The sequence below is a fragment of the Cynocephalus volans genome, chromosome 14, assembly GCF_027409185.1.
Source record: "Cynocephalus volans isolate mCynVol1 chromosome 14, mCynVol1.pri, whole genome shotgun sequence".
NCBI lineage: Eukaryota > Metazoa > Chordata > Mammalia > Dermoptera > Cynocephalidae > Cynocephalus > Cynocephalus volans.
In genome coordinates, this window is record NC_084473.1 from 82734400 (window position 1) to 82754997 (window position 20598).

Sequence of the window (20598 nt, forward strand, 5' to 3'; positions counted from 1 at the left end):
ATTTCGCGGGACTTTTTTGCATACTAGGAGGCAACAAACAGAAAGAATGGGCCTATGGCGGAGGGATCTCTCGCTCACTCTCCGTGTACTTTAACCTAATGGGGGTCGTCCGGGAGTCGGCAGGGGGAGGGGAAGGGGAGGAGACAGTCAAGGAATTGTTTTTTTCTCTCGCCCCGCCCTCGCCAGGCCGGCCAATGGAGATGGGCTGTTTCCCCCCGAGCCCCGCCCAACTCCTTTTCCTCAGCCAATGAGCAGCGGAAGCGGCTCCAAGGGGGCGGGCCCAGGAGGCTGTGCGTGTCTTGTGAGAGCTCTCGAACCAAGTCAGAGCTAGAGTCGGCGGGGCGGCTGGGGACGGCGGCTGCCGCCGGTGACTCAGGGAGGAGGGAGGCGGGGTAAGAGCGCTGCGGCCTCGACTGCGGGGAGAGGAGGAAGAAAGGTGAAGGCTCCAAACCCGCGGCCCCGCCGCTCTAGCGCCACGGCGCAGGCCCGGGCGAGGGGCTCCGGGGGGCCGGGGGCCGGGAAGCGGGGTGCCGGGGCGGGGCGGCGGGGCAAGTGCGGGCTCGCCCGCCCTCCCCCGCGGGGCCGCTCAGGCGGGGACCCGGCCGCCTAGGACAGGCCCTCTGCATTGGGGGCCTTTTCTTTTTCGGGCTGAGGGGCGAACACTTTAAAATCCGCTAGAGTCCCAGCGAATTCTCCCCTCACTCCCGCTGCGTTTCGGCTTGAGGTTTTGGAAAAGCGAAACTTGGGACAGCGAGGGTCACGCGGCGCTTGGGCCCGTATTTGCGTTGGGGGACGGAGTCGGGGGTCGGGGAGGGGTCGGGTGCGGGGTCCGCCTCGGGTCGCGCCCTCGGCGTAGGGTTAGGACCCCTCCACCCGCCCTAGCCCCCGCCATCCTATCCCGGTCCCCTGTCTCCGGCCGCCCCCACCGCATTTTGTTTTTGTGTTTTTGCAGGGAGGAGCCCTTCCTGCAGGCGTGGAAACCATGGTGCTCACGCTTGGAGAAAGTTGGCCGGTATTGGTGGGGAAGCGATTCCTCAGTCTGTCCGCAGCTGACGGCGGCGACGGTGGCCACGACAGCTGGGACGTGGAGCGCGTCGCCGAGTGGCCCTGGCTGTCCGGGACCATTCGAGCTGTCTCCCACACCGACGTTACCAAGAAGGATCTGAAGGTAAAACCAGCTCCTGGGCCTCGGCAGCCGGACGTTTCTCAGTTACCTTGGTAACGCGACAGTCGGCCCCCTCCCTCCCTTTTCTGAAAACGGAGGCCAGAAAGTTGGCCTCTGATCTGAAAATGCAGAAAACTAGACCTTGAAAAGTCTTTGAAATGGCTGTGTGGAGCCGAGATGTGTTTGGCCTGGAGTTCTTGGCCGCCTGCGTTTAATAATGGGCTTAGGATTGTTCAGACACGCTTGATTAATGCCGGCGCTGTGCCCCACGAGGACTCTGATTATTTCTCCAAAGGGAGGAGTATTGTTGATATTAGATTGGGCAAGTGGATGATGTTTGGGATCATTAAGAATTGAGGGTTAGTGCTTGGGAGTGCTTAGAGTGGGGGTTTTTTTGTTTTTATTTTTTTCCCCTAATTTCTCCCATCAATTAAAAAAAAAAAACTTTCAGACTTGTTAAACATGAAGTGTGAGTGTAGAGGGAGGAGCTTAGGTCTGTTTGGCATATTAGAGTGGGAATTTGTCCGTATATGGTGGGTCATGGCAAGAGTGGGTTCTTGGTTGTCTATGATGAGTCTGTGGGTGGTGTGGGATATGACCATGTATGGAGGTTTGGGGGTGGAGCTGCCCAATATATGCTGTATTGAAGGAATGGCTTCAGAAATGAAATACTGCACTTGGGTGTTTGGGCGGGTAGGGGGAAAGAGAAATGGGAACAAGTGCGGCCAGTGATTTTTTTTTTTTTAAATCAGAATGATATTTGGTACTCTTTTCTGTTGGATCTTTTCAAAGAGAGATGAATTCTGATTGTACTCCCTAATAGAAATATTGGTGCTAAAGGATTGTCGGGGAACACCCAGTGAGGAAGTCATTGTATCAACAAAGACTCCTTTGTGCAAAAATAACTGAAAAAAGATTCCTAACAAAGACTCCAAAGTGATGATAACTTGAAGGAAGCTTGTCAGAACAGAAGGTATTTCCACCCTGGGTAGTGGATGTGTTTCAGTGTCTTCACTTGGTCATCATTGCTTTTTCTTGAAAACTATGCCCAAATAGAGGAAGCAGGTTTTATCATTGGCAGTTGGATATGTGTTGATTTCTGAAACACTGTTCATTTGAACAGTTTCAGGGTGACAGTGCATGCCCAAACCGGCATTAGTTTTAAAAGCGTTGTGGGAAAGGGAAATGTAGTTATATATTTTAAAAGCTCTACTGTGTGCCTTGTCTTTATATTGAAAGGGGTGACTGACCAAAGAGCATTTAACGACATGCCAAACATCATGCCAAGTACTTTACAGCCCTTGCTCCTATTTAATCCTTATAGCAGTTGTTTGGGGGTACTAATATTGCCACCATTTTACAGATGAAAACACTGTTCTTCAGAGAGATAAAGTATCGTTCTTGCCCAGGGTTACATACCTAGGAATTGACATAGCCTGTATTCTAACCCAGGAAGTTTTGTACTCCAGAGGCTACTACCTTAAACACCTTGCCCAGTGATCAAGAGTTATGCCGTAAAAAGTCTCTTGTCATACGCTGTGAGGTTTGGTTTTTCCCCTCTGTTCCACTCATTCTACCAGATCAGGTTTTGATGTTCATAGAGATGATGTATTGTGGTGCAGGAGAGCCAACCTATTTGCTGTTTAGGCTAATAACCTTTCTACATAAAATGGGCTTTGTATAGTAGATACTGTGTTTGTTGTGTTTTATTTCACCTGCTAAGTAAATTTTTTTTTAGTGTACTTATTTTTATCTGTTATGAATGGAAACATTTTATTTAAACTTTGCAGTCTTTAGTTCTTTGGCAGATGAGGAGAGACTATCCCTTCCCTTCCCTGGTGGTGATTGAGGACCTGTTGGGTTAAGCAGACAATCTAAAAGGTCCTTTACATGTATTTTTTTTAATCTTCATCACCCCTTCCCCATTCCCCACTACTCCCATACTTTGAGGAGATGGTGGTATCTTCATTTTCTGAATGAAGAAATATTTTTAGGAAAAGGAGTCTTGTCCAGATTTGCATATTTAGCTACTAAGTGATGGAGGGAGGATTTGAATCCAGCTTTGACTGTGTGTCTTCTCCACTGCACTAAAATGCCTAATCTGGAGACACCTGGGATTTCAACTCAAGAACGGTTTTGGCTATGTTGGATTTTTGCCTTACCTGCAGATTTCACAGCTTAGCCCTCATGTAAGGCACAAATCTGTATTTCTTTTCTAATCATGATTTATCACTATATTCCTTAGTTGAGTATCAGGTGAAATAATTGGCTTAAAGTTAGGGGCACTGTTGTATTTAACAAAAACTAGGATCGTGAAACACTAGAACCAAATTGTGCTTGGTGAGATGCAGGCAGGAATCAAGTAACTAATACCATGCTTACACCTGGGCTTTGGGGCATTGAGCTTTCTTTGGCGGGGAGGGTACTGGGAGCTGAGGTGAATATGAATAAAACTTTAAGTAGTATGTAACTGTTCTCCTTGTATTAGTACAAATATAAGTCTGTCTAGGCTGGCTGGCTTAGTTGTGGATGATATTGAGGCCAAAGCTTGTTACTTTGTTTTACCTAGAGAGAGACTAACAAATTCACTTAGATGACAAAAAGACAATACTTTTAGTAGTTGATTACAAAGAAGTTAAGGTGAAGACATAACAATAGGTAATAATGATTAGGCTATTGTGTGGCAAGGACTTCATTTATTCCTCACAAATGTCATAGATGGTAAACTGCATTTTTTAGTGTCAGAAATTGAGGCTTAAAGAAGTTAAGTAACTTGCCCGAGTTTGTCTGCAAGCCTTAAACATTAGGCTTTAATATTCAGGTAGAGAGAGGTTAGAGCAGTTTATTATTTTGCTTAGCCTAGCACCTACACCACTGTTTGGTACGTAGTTTGTGCTCAAATATTTGAATGAATAAATGAAGAAATCATAAAATTACTATCTCTTATGGAGAAACAGTTTAGAAGTAATCTCTGATGGGGCAGTGGCATTCCCTTCATCTGGAATAACAACAGATCTTAATTAGATGTGATTATAAGGACCTTTGTAATTTTATTTTTGTCTGGCTCTTTCTACTTGAATGTGAAGCAAGTTGCTTTCTAACTGGCTTTGTTCACAGAATTATTCATGTTGGGAATGCCCTCCTTCCCTGACTTGTCTATCTAGGACTTTCTCTTCCTTTAAACCTACCTTTTCCTTGGGTGTTCTGCCACTTGTTAGTCCTTAGGTGTGTCTTTAGCAGATAAGTATGTAGTTCTCGTTATCTGTCTGTACTATTTCCTGCTAATGTCAGCAGTTGGCTGTCTTGACCAATGCTTAGACTTTTTTCTTTGCATACAATTGGAAATTGAATATTGGTGGATTTTGCTGCCAGTCAAGCCATGTAAAATGAGGAACTCCTAGCACAGTGTAATAAAAACTGTTTACCCCTTATAACTGAATGCTAGACTCTGGGGTTTTAGACGAGCATTTTATTTAGGTGTAAGAAGGCATAAATAGAAGCATAATGAATTCAGTTAACTAGTTGGAGTAGTGAAATAAATGGTATTCTGCATTGTAGTGCTGGGCACAGAGTAGATGTGTAATTAAAAACTTCTTGACTAAAAAGACCATGCCATTCTGTGTGTGTGCCATTCTACTTTTAAACTTGAAATATTTTCCTTGGCCTTTCCTATGGTTTTCATAATCATATACTCAGGTGAGGTGATGAGTATATGCTACGAATGGGAAGTTTTGAGATTAGCTTGATCAGATATAATATTAATTCATATATCATAAAAAGATTTTATGTTGAGAAAAAATTAGCTTGAAGTAATTTATTTGAAATATTCAACGTCTGGTCAAGATATTTGCTAGTCTATTAAGGGCATGTTTACAAAATGCCCTATTAAAAAAAAATAACAAATTTGGAAATTATAGGTAGTGAATCTTAATTAATTGACTTCTTTTTGGCCTTTTGGGTCAGACATAAGTAACATCTCTGTGGGCAGGAGCATGGGAGAAGAACACAATTTGGAATGGAAACTAGTTATATCTGTCAGCTTGCATGAGCTTGGTCAAGTTACTTTAGTTCCCCCTGAATTTGAATGCCTTTTTGTAGAAATATCTGCATAAGAGGCTTCTCTGAAGGGATGTTTTTAGAGAACCTCAGACCTCAAGACACAAATGAAAGATGTCATACATGGTTTTAATAGGAAACTTTTGAAAGAATGTTGAAGAACGCTCAGCTTGTTGGTTTCATTATATATATTTTCAAAGTCATCTTTTTTCAAACCAAAGTTCATGTGATTTTTTAAGCAACATAACCTAATATTTGAAAGTCATAAACTTAAATTGTTTCTAAATTGTTTAGAGTTATCTTAAACTTTAGATAGTGAGCTGATAAGAATTGTGATGTTGCTTAAGTTTTGGGAAACCACTTAAGATCTTAATCCTTCACTTTTTTTTTTTGCTGAGTAGATATTAATCATGTTGAAGATCCTCTCTCCCTAAATCCTAACTTAAGAAGCGATACCATTATAAATTAAGATTTGAATTATCATAGAGGTCTTAAGACTACCTAGTTGCCTTGACAGATACAATATAGACTTTTAAAATCTACCTAACAATCCAATGAGAGGTAGATGTTACTACTTTCATTTCGAAACTGGTAAAACAAGATTCATAGAGCTTAGACTTAAGCAAGGGTGCAGTTTAATTGGTTGCCTTTTTAATCTTATACGAGGGTACTTCGATAAGTGTGTGGAAAAATAGAATTAAAATATAATATGAATCATTCCATAAACTTTTTGAAGTACCCTTGTATATTTTATTTTATGCATGTAAAATCATTCTAAAAAGGCTTCAATATAATTGGCATTCAAATCCAGATTTCTCTGATTCTGAAATTTGTGTATGTTCATTCCTCTTATGCCACATTGCTGATAGATGGGAATATTCTGTCACTTAAAACTAAGATTTGAGGTTAATGTCAATATAGGGCAGAAAGACTAGACCATTTAGGGGAGATGTCAGAGGATCTGGATTCTGTGGCTAGCAAACAGAAAGGAAGATGGACAGTCTCTGCACACTCTGAAGGACCATTTGATTGGTTACAGTGACAGAATATTTATAACCAGAAAGTGTATATGGCACCTTGCCACATGGGTGTTCACATATTTATATTTATTCTGATTTGAAAAGTATTCAGTAATAACTGCAAGGTTAAAAGCCAAGAAGATATGTAGCTTCCTAGGTGAAGTTGCCTGGGAAATTTGGGATGCACATTTTGTTGTTGAGGGAGAAAGGGTAATGTGGGTCTTAAATTTCATTGATTTTAAAGAGATATTCTGTAGGCTAGAGAAGTTCAGGATTGGGGCTAGTGGTGTATCTGGCATAGCCATATGGAACTTACTGTTTTCTAAGTGGATGAGAAACAGAAGGTAGGCACCTAATTCTGAGAGAAATTTATTCTAACAAGTATTTTAGTACTGATTAGGGACTGTGTACCAGTGGTAGGGTAAGCAAAAGCAGATACAGACTTTGACTTATTAGAATTTATATGTCAGTCAGTTAAGCACAAATAAATAATGCAAAATGTATGTAAGTGCTAGGCAGGAAAAGTACAAAGCTTTGAGTAAAGTTAATAAGGGGACCTGTCTTTGCAGAGAGAGGTTCTTGGGTAAGGGAAGTCTTCTTTGAGGAAAGGATTTTTGAATTGGGTTCTGACAGATGTATTAGTTAACTGAAGATTGAAAAGGGATATTTGAGTGATGTCTATGTAATTATAAATAGATTGGATAGATGATAGATGTAATAACTAATTCTTTGGAAAACCAAATGAGGGGCCTCTTTAGTAAGAGGAGGAATTTTATTTTATTACTGTAATTATTTTGGAATTTTAAATCAAAGAAAAACAGTGATTTTTACACCAAGTATTGAGGGAGTTTATTGTAATCATTAAAATACAAAAAACATTAAAGAAGATCTAAAATAAGGGGTAATATTTTCATAGTTAGTTAAGGAAGTGGGGTGGAGGGTGGTGTGTGTGCTTTGGTACATTTATATGACCTTTAAGTTTTTGTAAACACTTCTTACTTCTGGGTCACTGCCAGAGACCCACTTTTGGACTGAATTTTATGTCTTAAAATATTTATAGATGTTGTAAAGTTTGCAGCCTTAGAGTTAAAAGTTATTTTGGAAACAGAAAACATCATAATTCCTTGTGATTATATTTCAAAAATAGTTTAATTTGCATATAAGAAGCTAGAGGTAGTTCTGAAAATCCCTAGGGTCATTTATTAATTACTTATTTCTATATTTAGTAAATGACAAAGTAGTCATAGACTCCACATTCTGAGGTAAATTTCCCAGCTTATTCATCTGAAAGGGATCTTGAGGATATGTGCCATATATTGGCCTTGTGCTAAATTCTACTGACACCAGAGAAATTCAATAGCGGGTGGTGGATTGTGGTGATGGGGGGTCATCTTAAGCCCAGGTACAATGTCAACAGAGAATTACAGTACAATGGGATAAGTACTTCTTTTGATTTCAAATTTGTGTCCTCCAATTCTGAAAGCTCAGGTGTCTAACATGTGCAAAAATCTTCTCAGTGGGGGTCTTTGGTTTTTGGGCTTCTTTCCAAGGGGTTACTTTGGGAGCTGAGACTGGCCTGAGGAGCCTGTGATTTTTGCATCCCAAAGTAATTTGGGAGCCAAGGCATGATCTGTGTCTGGTTATTTTTACTGTGATCTGTGAAGGGAAGTAAGGGAGCTGAAAGGAGAGATAGCACATCTAGATAAAAAATTTAAATAGAATAATAGGGTATATTTCAACTTGGGGATTTATAATGTTTACTTTTGTTAATCTGCTTTTTTCAATTGTGTTTGTCTAGGTGTGTGTGGAGTTTGATGGGGAATCTTGGAGGAAGAGAAGATGGATAGAAGTCTACAGCCTTCTGAGGAGAGCATTTTTGGTAGAGCATAACTTGGTTTTGGCTGAACGAAAGTCACCTGAAATTTCTGAACGAATTGTTCAGTGGCCTGCAATAGTGAGTAAAACTCAGGCTTATTGAGCTTACAAGGATAGGGCATTTCATCATTATGGGTGAAAGGAGGAAATATATATGTATACATAATGCCTATATTTGGCCCTCTGAGAAATAATAGTCCAGATGGGTCACAATGTGAAAGAGTCAGAAGAGCACCCAGGATCTCCTGCCAGCCCTGTTAGGAGCTCTGTGACTCTGGGCCAGTCCTTTGTCTTTCTTGGGCCTCATTTTCTTCATTTGAAAAATGGGAAGGTTAAGGAGTTAAGTGGATTTCTGCAGAGGCCTGTCTAGTAGGTAATAGGGAAAAAGACTAGAATTGAAAATGCACTACAAAAAAAGAAAGAAAAAAAAATGGGAATGGAGGTAATGGGAATTTCTGGGACAGAGGTCGGACATCAGCAGTGATATACAAACAAATAGATCCATTTGTTTGTCCCTTACAGTGTTCTAAGAAAATTTGAATCAGTTGCCTTCTATTAAAAATGTAGGTTACATCTAAAAACACCCAGATTTCCAGTGTCTCTTGAAAAAACTGCAGGATATGGCAACACTGGGGCCTTGTGGCAGTTCCTTATGGCATCAAGAGGCTAGTGCTGAATAGTTAGTAGCTGTTGCCTTGTCTCCTGTAAGGGTTTCCAGTCTTGGTCTCATGATCTTCAAGGTTCTCTCTGGCTCATAATTTTTTTTGACTGTAAAGATATTATAGTATATGATTGTGCCACATCCACATTGTAAGGCTGGTGTAGTTAGAGAAGTAGTGTGTTCACTGTGTCTTGGAGAGGATAATTCAGGCTGTATGGAACATGAGCTGGGGCTTGAAGGAGGAAGGGTCAGATTTGCATATTTGGAAAGGCCTGGAGGATGACTGAAGGATGACCAACTTTTGCAGGGCCTTATATGCAGTGCTAGCCAAGTTAAGATTTTGCTCGTTGAGTAAGAAGAGCTGCTAGAGATTTTTGAGTGATATAGGATTGTGGTTAAAGTTGTATTTTGCTCTTTGTATTTTTTTTTCCCACCTGTTAAGAATCTGCTGATAACGCCTTGTCTCACCCCGGAAATGTACATGCACACTTTTTTTGCTTAAATTTTAGGGAAACCGTGGATGTGTGGACCCAGATCTATATGTTAATGACTTCCAAACGTGTATCTGGTTTAAATTATAAGGTTGTAGTAAAAATTGTGTGCTCTTGTGATTTCATAAATAGTTTTTATGAATTACATTAAGTAAATAAACAATGACTTTATCATTTTCTGCATGTGCGTGGAAAATTTCCAGTTCTTATTTTTGAAATTATGCTGACAGCAGTTATGATACCAAAATGTTTTCTTTTGTTTTGTTTTAGATGTACAAACCTCTGTTGGACAAGGCTGGTTTGGGATCTATAACTTCTATTCGCTTTCTAGGGGATCAACAAAGAGTATTTCTTCCTAAGGACCTTTTGAAGCCTATACAGGTAAAACTCAGAAACAATATTAAACCATGAAATGGAAATACAAACTCCCTTAATATGAGAAGTAAAGTATTGATGTTGATTGCTCTAATTCATATACCTAACAGAAAAGAACCCATCCCATCAGCAATTAGTTGTTACACATTGGCCCTCAGTGTTAGCACTGTCCATTTGAGGTTGAAAGGATAAGGGTACTACAGTGTATATGAAAACTCCTAGGTGATACAAACATAATTTTTAAAAGATGGCTATTGTTTATGTGTGTATATATGTATACATACATACACACATATATATGCATACATACTTGTATATACGACCAATCCTTATTTTTTGTGGATTCTGTGTTTATGAATTCACCTGCTTGCTAAAATGTGTAAATCAATACTTGTGGTTCATGGTCGTTTGCAGACTTGGGCAGAACAGCAGACAATTTGAGTTACTTGAGGTCAAATTAGGTGATGTTGTTCTTCTGGTTTCAGCTCTCACCCAGTAAACAAGTGTCCTTTTTGCTGTCTATTTAGTGCTGCCTTTTTTAGTAATTTTACTGTTTAAAATGGCCCCCTAAAGTAGTGCTGAAGTGCTGTCTGGTGTTCATAAGTGCAAGAAGTCTGTGATGTATCTTAAGAAGTAAATGCATGTGTAAGATTAGCTTTGCTCAGTAATCAGTTATACTTCTGTAGGTTCAAGGCTGTGAGTTCAAGGTTAATGAATCAGCAATGTGTATTAAATAATGTCTTTCAACAGAAACACACATAAAACAAGGTTATGTATTCACTGGTTAATGAAAATGTGACTGTGTTATAACACCCAGGTCAAGGATTTGGGTCTCCATAGTGGCCACCTACCAAAAAAAAGGAAGGAAAGAAAATGTGACCAGAGGCTCACAGGAACCTACTCGTGTATTTCCCCTAGGAGCAATGGTTCAGTATTTGCTAATTCAGTATTTTGGGCAACTTTATAGAACATAACTACTGTGAATAATGAGAACTGACTCTGTGTGTGTGTATATATGAGGGTACTTCAAAAAAATAGGATTAAAAGATATGTAATCTTTCTATGAAATTTTGAAGTACCCTCGTATGTATGTATGTGTGCGTATATATAAATATTCTTTCCAGTTAGGTTGCAAAATTCCCACCTTTTTATTCACAACATTCAGGCTCCTGGGTCTTGGCTCATATGTGATTATTTTTTATGAAAATTTGGAAGGGAGAGGAAGAACACACAGATTAATTTGTCTCCACAGATCACTGCCCTAGGAGTAATGCTGGTTTTATATAATGTTCATCTTTTAAATGTCACTTATGAAGCTTAATCATCCCCTTTCCCATTTCTGTTTTGTGACTTCAGACCTAACTTGTTTCTGAGGGATGTAGCAGTATTAAACCTGTGTATTTGCTAAAAGGCAGTTTAGAGTCAATGGTCATTCGATTGCTGAGCCTATAGGAGGGTACTTCAAAAAGTTTGTTGTAAAATATAATTAAAAGATAATATGAATTGGGTTGGCTGGTTAGCTCAGCTGGTTATAGCATGGTGTTATAAATAATACCAGTGTCAAAGATTCAGATCCCTGCACTGGCCCGTTGCCAAGGAAAAAAAAAAGATGATATAACTTTTTCCATGAAAGTTTTGAAGTACCCTCATACTGGAAAGCTCAAAGCCCTGGCTTTCTCTGCTTCAGTCTCACTTTTACTTCCATATTCTGGAAGTGAGTGAAAACGAGGTTTATAATCTGAACCTTACTTTGTAATGTTTAAGTAAATAGAACAGATGAAAAATCTTTTCACTTATGCTAGTTTCAGATGCAAGTGACCTTCATATGTTAGTAGGCATCTTGATATTTTTCCTTTCTTAAAAGGAAGAATGACTTGCTCGTAAGGACCAAGGAACATACGAGGGATTGTGGATATTTTGCTTTACTGAGCCATAGAGTAGTTTTTACTTCCTGGTTTTCTGAATTTACATTTTTCATGTGTCCAAGCTTTTCACTTAAGGTAGAACTCTTAGTTTTGTTTCTTGAGATTGAAAAAGAAGTCTAGATCAGTAAGTGTTTAAATGTTTTCAGGGAGATGCATAGTGGGCTCACACAATATCAGTGTGAATATTGTTATTAATGTAATGTTAATATAGTCAGTTGAGGGGGACATTTACTAATGATAATAGAGGGGCTGGCCGGTCGGTTAAAGAGCAGCTTTATAACCCAAGGTCATGGGTTTAGATCCCCATACTGGCCAGTTGCCAAGAAAAACCCACAAAACTAATGATAATAGTGGTCAGCGTTTAGCTCTTCAGGGTATTATCTTGTAGCTATGGATGATCACATCGTGCTTCTATTGTATGCAGTTTCATGTTGAGACATGTGATTACCTCAGTAGGATGCTTGCTCTAAATAATGCACAGAATACCTGAAAATCATTTGGCATATGCAGAAATTGGAGTTGAAACTTAAGGTCTGCCTTTAGATTGAATTTGACTCAGTTATCTGTGGGTAAGGACAAAGACAAGATATCTGTCACTTTTGATGAGCCGTAAAACTCTGTGAGGCAGACTATAGAGTTATCTACCTTACTGAAGGGCCCTTCCTGGCTCTCTCCATTAATAATACTGTTTCATCTTGTAGTAGCACTCGGAGACTACCCTTACATTTTTAAAAATTGCAGTAGCAATAAATGCATGAGAGAAAAAGAAAAACCCACACATGACTCACTCTGATAATTAATGTTGAGCTCTTATGGAGACTCTGGTTTTGTCTAATGTTATTTGGCCAGATAAATGCATTTTTCCAAAATGGCTCCTCTGTCTAAGAGACTAGTTATCCTTCCCAGTGAGAGAGATGGATGAACCATTCTTGGCCAGTATGTATCCATTTGCAGTGGAAGAAAAGCATGAAGGCTTGATATTAGAAGGGCTTCTGTATTTAGCACTGTTTCTTTGCCCTGCTAGAATTTGGGTTTGGCAGATTATTATTATTGACAGTTTCTGTATACATTTATCATAACTGGGTGTGCATACAAAGCCAGAAGACTATGGAATAGTGCCAAGAATGGAGCGGCTACTAATTGAATGTTTCAGAATTGGCTTACTCTGAGGCCTTAGGCTATTCATTCAGATTTTCTGTTTGTCTCTTCCACCTCTCTTACCTTTTGTAAAGAAGAATGCATCTGGAATACTAGTTAGGTTAAATGAATCTGTGCAATGAGTTGTTAGTTAAAAACATCAATTTCATGAATTGGCAATGTATGTCATCTCTATGTATCTCATCTGGATGTCTTTTGCCCTCTAGGTTTGGATCTGTGATTTCCCCATTTCCAGTATTGGGGATACAGAGTGTTTTTTGCTTGGATTGACCAGCTTAGTTTGTTTGCCTATTATTTCCCCATAGCCAAAGTTATGTCATGTTTAAAATTATGTTTTGAGCCAGCATTTCTCATGCTCCTGGCTTGGGGTGAGACTTCAGTCTGCATTATTTGATGGTTTCTGACTTTTTGACCTGTCCAGTTCACTAGAGTTGCAGTGATTGGTGCAATCAACTAGCTAGTTGATGCTACTTTAACTCATCTAATTGAACCAATTGAAGTATCCAATAAAATTTAAACAACTGTTCTTATTTCTGACCTTAAAATGTAATGATACTTTGTGTTTTAGGATGTAAACCATCTTCGACTTTCTCTTATGGATAATCAGAACGTCAGCAAAGAATTTCAAGCTTTGATTGTGAAACATTTAGATGAAAGCCATCTTTTACAAGGTATGTGGGTTATTTATCTGTGGGTGGCAGTACATGAGTTGACCAATGATTAACTAGGATTAGAAGGTAACAAGCTAGGTTTAGCCCTTCTCACTCATTCTCACATTGAAAATTCTTATTTTTTTCTAAAAAAATTTTTAAGTAATTATGAAATTTAAAAATTAAAAAAAATTTTTTTCATTGTTGCTTTCCCTATGCAACTAGATGACAAATGGACTTAATATATTCTAAAGCCTCTGAAATTTAGAAAGTTCAGGATTATGTGAAACTGTAAAAGTAAAGTAGATATTAGAAAAGCTCAGCTGTATTTGACATGGAATTTGATATGTTTGGAATTTCGGTCTTATAAAGTTGATAAGGCATAAGTTTGGTAATCCTTACCTTCCCAGTTACTGTTATTAAGTTTTTTGGTCAGTTTCATAATCATAAGTTTTTTTTAATCTGACTTAGCAGTTCTCCTGGGGTTCCTGAATTTGGTTCCTCTAAAAATCCACCCAGGACAATGAGTTAGATCTTAATGAATTGTTTGCTGCTACTTGGTCTGATACAGCATAGTAAATATATTGCCAATCTAAGATAAATCCCATAGGAAATTGGAGCTTTAAAATAAAGTTTTAATTTTCTCCTAGCTTTGCTGAAATGTCTGTCATCTTATGTTTATAGCAATTTTTTACTGTTTACTTTTATCTACTGCAATTTTAAAAAATACTTAGGAAAAGATTGCCCTGGATGATGATGCTATTGGGAGATAATGCAAATTGTTCTAAGAACTTTTTTTTTTTTTAAGGTGACAAAAACTTAGTTGGTTCAGAAGTCAAAATTTATAGCTTGGACCCATCTACTCAGTGGTTTTCAGCAACCGTTGTAAATGGAAACCCAACATCAAAAACTCTTCAAGTCAACTGTGAGGAGGTAAAGAAAATGATAAGTGTGTGTAAGATAACTTGACAGGGCAAGATAACTATACAGAGGATTTCTGATCTTCTAGCAGCTAAACAGCTTTATTATTTTATAATACAATATTAAAGCCAAAATAAAAATAATCACAATTAAAAAGAATTATTTGGAAGAAGCCCTGATGTTATATTAATGGAGCTGATTTTCATTCAGCATGTTCCAGTGTTTTTAATTTCCCATTATCTTTGTTTATTTTTAAGATTCCAGCACTGAAAATTGTCGATCCATCACTGATTCATGTTGAAGTTGTACATGATAACTTTGTGACATGTGGTAAGATACATTGTTTGATTAAAATCTTCTTTATCTTCCTTCCCCTCTTTCTCTTCACATTACGAAAAACAGGAAAGCCAACTTACCTATTTTTAAATATTTTAGGCAATTCTACAAGAATTGGAGGTATAAAACGCAAGTCTTCTGAGAATAATGGAAGCCTGGTTGCCAAACAAGCAAAATCTTGCTCTGAGGTAACTTTGATTTATTTTTGCCACTCGGATAAAGCTATCCTTAATCCTGACATTGCATGGCTGATTTTCTTGGGAGTTATAGAGCTGTCTTGTGTGCTATTCTTGGCTAGTTCCAGATCTTGGCCATAATTTCTACACTCAAGCAGATGGAGATAATATAAGTTTCTGGTTCACTATTTTTTATGTAAAAAAAATTTATTTTTGCTATCTGTTGGAAATTCTCAATAGACTTGACAATTTCACAATATGGACGTGTTTTTGAAGGTAAATTGAGTTGTATGTGTCAAATTGGCAGAATGCTTGGCAGGAGAAGATGGGAGTAACCTTAGAATTCTGAGTAGATTGAGTATTGAAATGTAGGACCTTTGCCTCCTCGATAATAAGGAAGTTTGATTGGTCGATTATAATTGGGAAAACAAAACATACTTGTTTTTCAAAGGAGGTGGTGGGTTTGCCATTACTAACTTCTGCCCAGAAAAGCGTAGGCTTCTATGAATGCCACTCCGGGTTCAAGTACCAGATTTAATTCTGTTCTGAAATAGTTACAATTTGGACCAAGAAACTTAAGACTGTTTCGTTTTTAGGTAAGTTTAATCATTAGGACTGATTATAGTACAAATAACTTTCATGACTTAGGTATCCAGATGTACTTGTGTTACATGGATAGTTTCCTGTATTATTATAATGATCAAAAACACCTTTATGATGTTCTTGTCCAGGCTGGAGTTTAGAATTTTAAAATTGGCCAAGCTGATATTGTTAAGATTGTTGGCAGCATTTGAGAGGGAACCTTGAGGTCTGGGAGAGCAAGGCAAGGGAAAACATCATGGGGAGTGGGCCAGGATCAATGAATGAATCTAGGGTTCTGAATCAAAGGCATACAAGACTACGGCATTGACTAGAACCGAAGCATGCACTGTGGTAGGATGGTTGATTGGCTTTCTAAGTCTTCTGCTTATGTGCAGGCAACAGGAACTTTGATACATCACCAAAAGCTTTGTAAACCAAGGTATCTAAAACCTCTGTATTCTTTCCAAGGGTATAGGCTTAACCTCTTGGGTGGTGGCTCAGGTTGTTCAGCAGAGAATGAAGAGGTATATTAGTTATTACTGCCTTTCATTTTGCCTTAAAGTTTACAGGTTAGTTTCTAATATATCCACCCAAGAAACCAGAAATACTGATAACTCGGTATGTACTGGATACTTGGTCATGGACATTGAGAAGTATTTGGAGTCCGTGACCACAAAGGGCTCCCACAGGCTCCAAGGGAGTGCTCTAAGCAGGAGCTATACAGGTGCATCAGTAGCAGCCTGGGCAGAAGCTGTCAGAATGACAGAACATGTCTCATTTGCTGAAGGGCAAGCGTTTCATTGTGGCTGGACCATAGGAGGCATGGGAAGAGAGGGAGGGGCAGGGTCAGAGGTGGAAAGGAAGTTTGGGTTTTATCCTGTGGATTAGGGTGGGGAGTGTTGTGGTGTTAAGGGGTTTTAAGTTCAGGAGATTGACTTGAGCTTTATAGATGATGAATGAGGGAAGAAGGTGAAAAAGAAGGAAGGGACTGGTTAGGTTAGTGGGATTGTTCACCATAAACAGACCTGAAATGAGGCAGTAACCGAGGAGGTGGAGGGCTATTTAGGAGTAGCATTAATTGGATATGGTGGAAGACTAGGTGTTAGGACTGAGGAAGTAGGGGGATCTACTTAATGAAGTAAGTAAACAAATGAAATGTCTGCTTTGTAGAGCATGACAGTTCTAGCTTAGAAAACTCAAGTGACATGGTCATGCAGTCATTTAAGATATTGTATTAGTCTCTCAGTATAGAAAGGGGTTGAGCTGGGGAAGAAGGGAAGGAATAGTAAGGTACTGGAGAAGCAATGTAGTAAGGAGTGTAAAGAGGATGTCAAGCAAGTTATGATTATTGCATCTGAGAGTTAAGCTCTGAGAGGATATTGTCAAGTAACCCACAGTAGTAGAAGCTGAGAGAGAGGCAGGGTAAACAGTAATCTCTCAGGTTCTGACACTGGAGAAATAGTTAGTAATCTAGGATTGAGATAGTAAAGGCCAGTTTGGAGAAGTTGGTTGCGTGTTAGAGCTGCAAGATATTGTGTTGAAAAGGGGAACAGGGAATAGGAATGGTGTATGCTGTTGGACACTGGAGGAATCAACTTGGGATGCGGGCAGAACTGAGGTCAGTGGGGACCTCCTATGGGGGAAGGTGCCAATTCTTCAAAGTGTCAAGTTTATCAGTGATGGGAAAGGTGACTGAGCAAGTAAATTCATAAATTTCAAGGAGGTGCCTGTAAAATGTGATAACATATACATATATGAAGTGATCCTCTCTGTCTGACTTAAATACCCTTACAGTGCGGGGAACATGACTTTTTTTTTTTTATCTTTCTCAGCATGTTGATCACACCCTCTGTTGGTCAGTAAATTTGTGTGCTATTGAAATGATTGTTGGGCACAATAGAAACTATTAAAAAAAATAAGCCTGAACTTTTGCCTGGTGATAAGTTCCTTTACTTCTGCATCTAAAATGAGAAACTAAATTTGATATTTTAAAAATGTCTGTTTTCAAAGAAAAAAACAAAACTAAAAAGGTGTCTGTTTTCATCTCTTAAGCTTTACAGCAGTCATTTTCTCGTTTCTTATTTGAAAAGAAGTTGGAGGTGCTAGATTTTTTACTGGGTATTAAAAGTTTCAGGAAGTCTTTTTTTGATTATTAAAGTTATTCTCATTTAAAAAAAAATTTTTTTGGTTGTCTACGGCCATACCACCCTGAACGGGCCCAATCTTGTCTAAAAATTTTTGGTTAACCTAGAAAGTATGTTAAAGAAACATTGTAGTCATACTTCTCAGAGACAATGGAATACTCTCCTCCTGTCTCTCTTTTTTTCTGAATATCATGGAGACCTATTTTTTTTTTTTTTTGGTTTTGTTTTTTAAACTAAAAATCATATTCTTTTGCAGACTCTTTGATTCCCTTACAGTATATTGTGAGTATTTTTCCATATTTCTTTTTCATCCTGGGTGATTCTTATAATTAGGCAAATTTTGGAAACACTGGCCTGGCCTAGATTTCAAGAGGGCTGGAGAGGTAAAGGAAGCTGTGGGGAAAGGGGGTTCATTTAAATGTGTGAGTGAAAGGTGAGTACTGTAGTATACTTGGAATTATGCTCGTTGTGTCTGCACTTCCCAGAGCTGTGTGACAGGCACAGAGTTTACTTTTAGGGTGGTCTATGGAAGACAGGAGTTTGAGATTAGGTAGGCTAGACTCTTGACTGCCTGGATGAATACTTTTGGTTAAGATGAACCTGTTTGCCAGTGATATCTGGCTCCTTGAAGGTCTTCTCTGCCGAGCAGACTATTCCTCAGAGTTACAATGTTGCTTGGTTAATTGGGAGTCTGCTGAGAAGTGTGAGCCAGCAGTGTCCTTTTTAGAATACTATCATACACTCAATTATATTATCTCCGTCTGCTGGCAGGGAGGAACTATTGCCATGACTGGTATAGAAGACCTTCAGGGAAAACTCTTCAGGTAAGAAGAAACTTTGACCCTTTGTTGAGTCAGAGGCCAGTGCAGAGATGTGCACATGAAGATGGGTTTGGGAACCGGAGTCCTATCTCTGTTGAGTTAAACCTTAGGAAAGTTGTAGAGGGATATACTCAGTTTCTTAAAGGAAAAGCATCCTAAGTTATGCTCATTCTAACACATGGTGACAGAACAGAGACAAAATGTTTTTTAAATTACTTTTATTTATGGGGTCTACATATTTATGGGGTCTAGAGTTGACTATCAGTATTTGTGTACAGTATGTGATGATCAAGTCAATATTATTAGCATGTTCATCATTACAAATCGTAATTACTTTTTGTGTTCCTTATCTAATAACTCCCTACCCCTCCTCCCCCTTTCTTACCTAGAACAGAGAAAATCTTTACAATATTTTTCTGATTTATAAGACAGCTGATCTCTAAAATTGACTTTACTGTGTGCCAGGCACTATGGTAATGTACAGCCCTATAAAAGTGTGCTCGGAAGTGTCGGAGACTGAATTCAAACCAAGGTCTCACACCAAAATCCAATACTCTTAATCATGGTGATATTGTTGCTGCTCCTGTCCAAACCCTTTCCTTGGTGTGGTGAATCTCCATTGCGTAAACAACAGATTCCTCCTTCCTTCCTTACCTCTAGCTCTCCATTACCTCCTTCCAACAAATATTTATTGAATATTTAATTTGTGCTAGACACTGATCTACAGTGGTGAGCATTACTGCTTGTCTCTTCAGGTAACTCATGACTTATTTAAAGCTATTTTAAAATATTAAGTGCTAGCAGCATTCATTCATTCATTCATAGGTTCATTCCACCAGACTTATTTATTGAGCATCTGCTGTGTATTTGGCTTTATGAGGTATAACAGTGGATACAAGAGCAGGGCCTCTGCCCATGAGGAGTGTATGTTCCATTGTGAGGAGACTGACAATAAATAAGTAAAAGGTACTTTATTAGTGTGATAAATGCTGTGAAAGATGTAACATAGGAATATAATAGTCAGGGGTGGCTTATGGGACACTGCTTTGGAACGAGTGATCAAAGATTCTAAAGAGGTGACATTTGAGCAGACGAGGGTGAAGGGATGGAACCAGCCAGCCACTGAGAACTGTGTAGGCAGAGGGAATAGCAAGAACAAAGGCCCAGGCAAGAAGGGGCTTAGAATGTTTGAAGACCAGAAAGGAAGCCAATGTAATTGGAGTACTGGGGGCCACTGCGGAGAGTGGAATGAGATGAGTGGAGGGGGCTGGCAGTGTACTAGACTACATGGGACTCTTGTAGGCAGTGGGTGCCATGATCTTATTTGGTTTATATTTTATAAAGATTGCTCTGTGGTAGAATAAATTTCAGGTAGGCAGCAGCAGATCTGGCAAGAATGCAAGAAAGTCATGCCAGTTAGGAGACATTTAGTTTAGGGGGAAGACAGTGGTGGTGGTGGCATGGGAAGAAATGGATAGATTCACTAAATACTTTGGAAATAGAGACAGAATTTATTGGTTGATTGATTGGATATGGGAAATGAGAGAGATGGAGGGTTTTTCGACTTGATAGCTTGTTGGATATTGTATAGAGTAAAAAATTATGCATAGATTTGCAATCTAAATTTCCTAAATAAACATCAAGGGTTTGGATCCCCATACCAGCCAGCTGCCAAAAATAAGAAAATTTTCTTAAGTATGTTGCTCTTAGGAAACTAATTTAAGGAAAAGTGCCTCAACTCTAAACATACTCAAAATAAGGAAGGTGATAAATATAAGGAAAGATGCTTGGTAAAAGTGAGCCTTGAATAAGCATTTTGAAGTGATTTGGCAATTAAATTTGGGAGACTAACCTTTCAATAGGAGATTATGAGAGAATTGTAAAATATTACAGGACAAGGGACTTTAGGAATAAACTAATTTCCTCATTTAAAGGGTTAGGAAATTGAGGCCCAGAGAGGTAAAGTTGGCTCTCCGAAGGGTATCCTTAGAATAGCCAAAGCCCCTGCTCCAAAACAACAAATACATACTTTCTAGAAAACATAAGCAGATTACATATAAATACATTCAGATTTATAAGGTTTTAAAAACTTACTAAGGGAAGTTCCACCTCAAATTTTGGAAGCTAATTACTAGAAGCTAGAGAAACTTTGAAGATTCTTGAAGATTAGGTTTGGTGCTAAGGTAAATATAAAGGTGATTGTGATGAGAAAGAGATGACTGAGAAAGGTGTAGATGACTGAA

General features: G+C 38.8%; 1 protein-coding gene across 2 annotated transcripts in view; it reads left to right on the top strand.

Annotated features, from left to right (window-relative positions):
- The first annotated feature begins 347 nt into the window (after window positions 1–347).
- KDM3A (lysine demethylase 3A) overlaps window positions 348–20598 on the top strand; it is a 54188-nt gene continuing 33937 nt past the window's right edge. The window contains exons 1-8 of one of the 2 annotated variants that reach the window (XM_063078619.1): window positions 348–392; window positions 953–1168; window positions 8039–8194; window positions 9538–9648; window positions 13294–13396; window positions 14184–14308; window positions 14554–14626; window positions 14732–14820. In XM_063078619.1, coding sequence (XP_062934689.1) covers window positions 983–1168; window positions 8039–8194; window positions 9538–9648; window positions 13294–13396; window positions 14184–14308; window positions 14554–14626; window positions 14732–14820 — 843 coding nt within the window. In that variant the 5' untranslated portion in view covers window positions 348–392; window positions 953–982. Of the gene's footprint in view, window positions 437–952; window positions 1169–8038; window positions 8195–9537; window positions 9649–13293; window positions 13397–14183; window positions 14309–14553; window positions 14627–14731; window positions 14821–20598 lie in introns of both variants that reach the window. The other variant, XM_063078618.1, reaches the window with a different exon arrangement.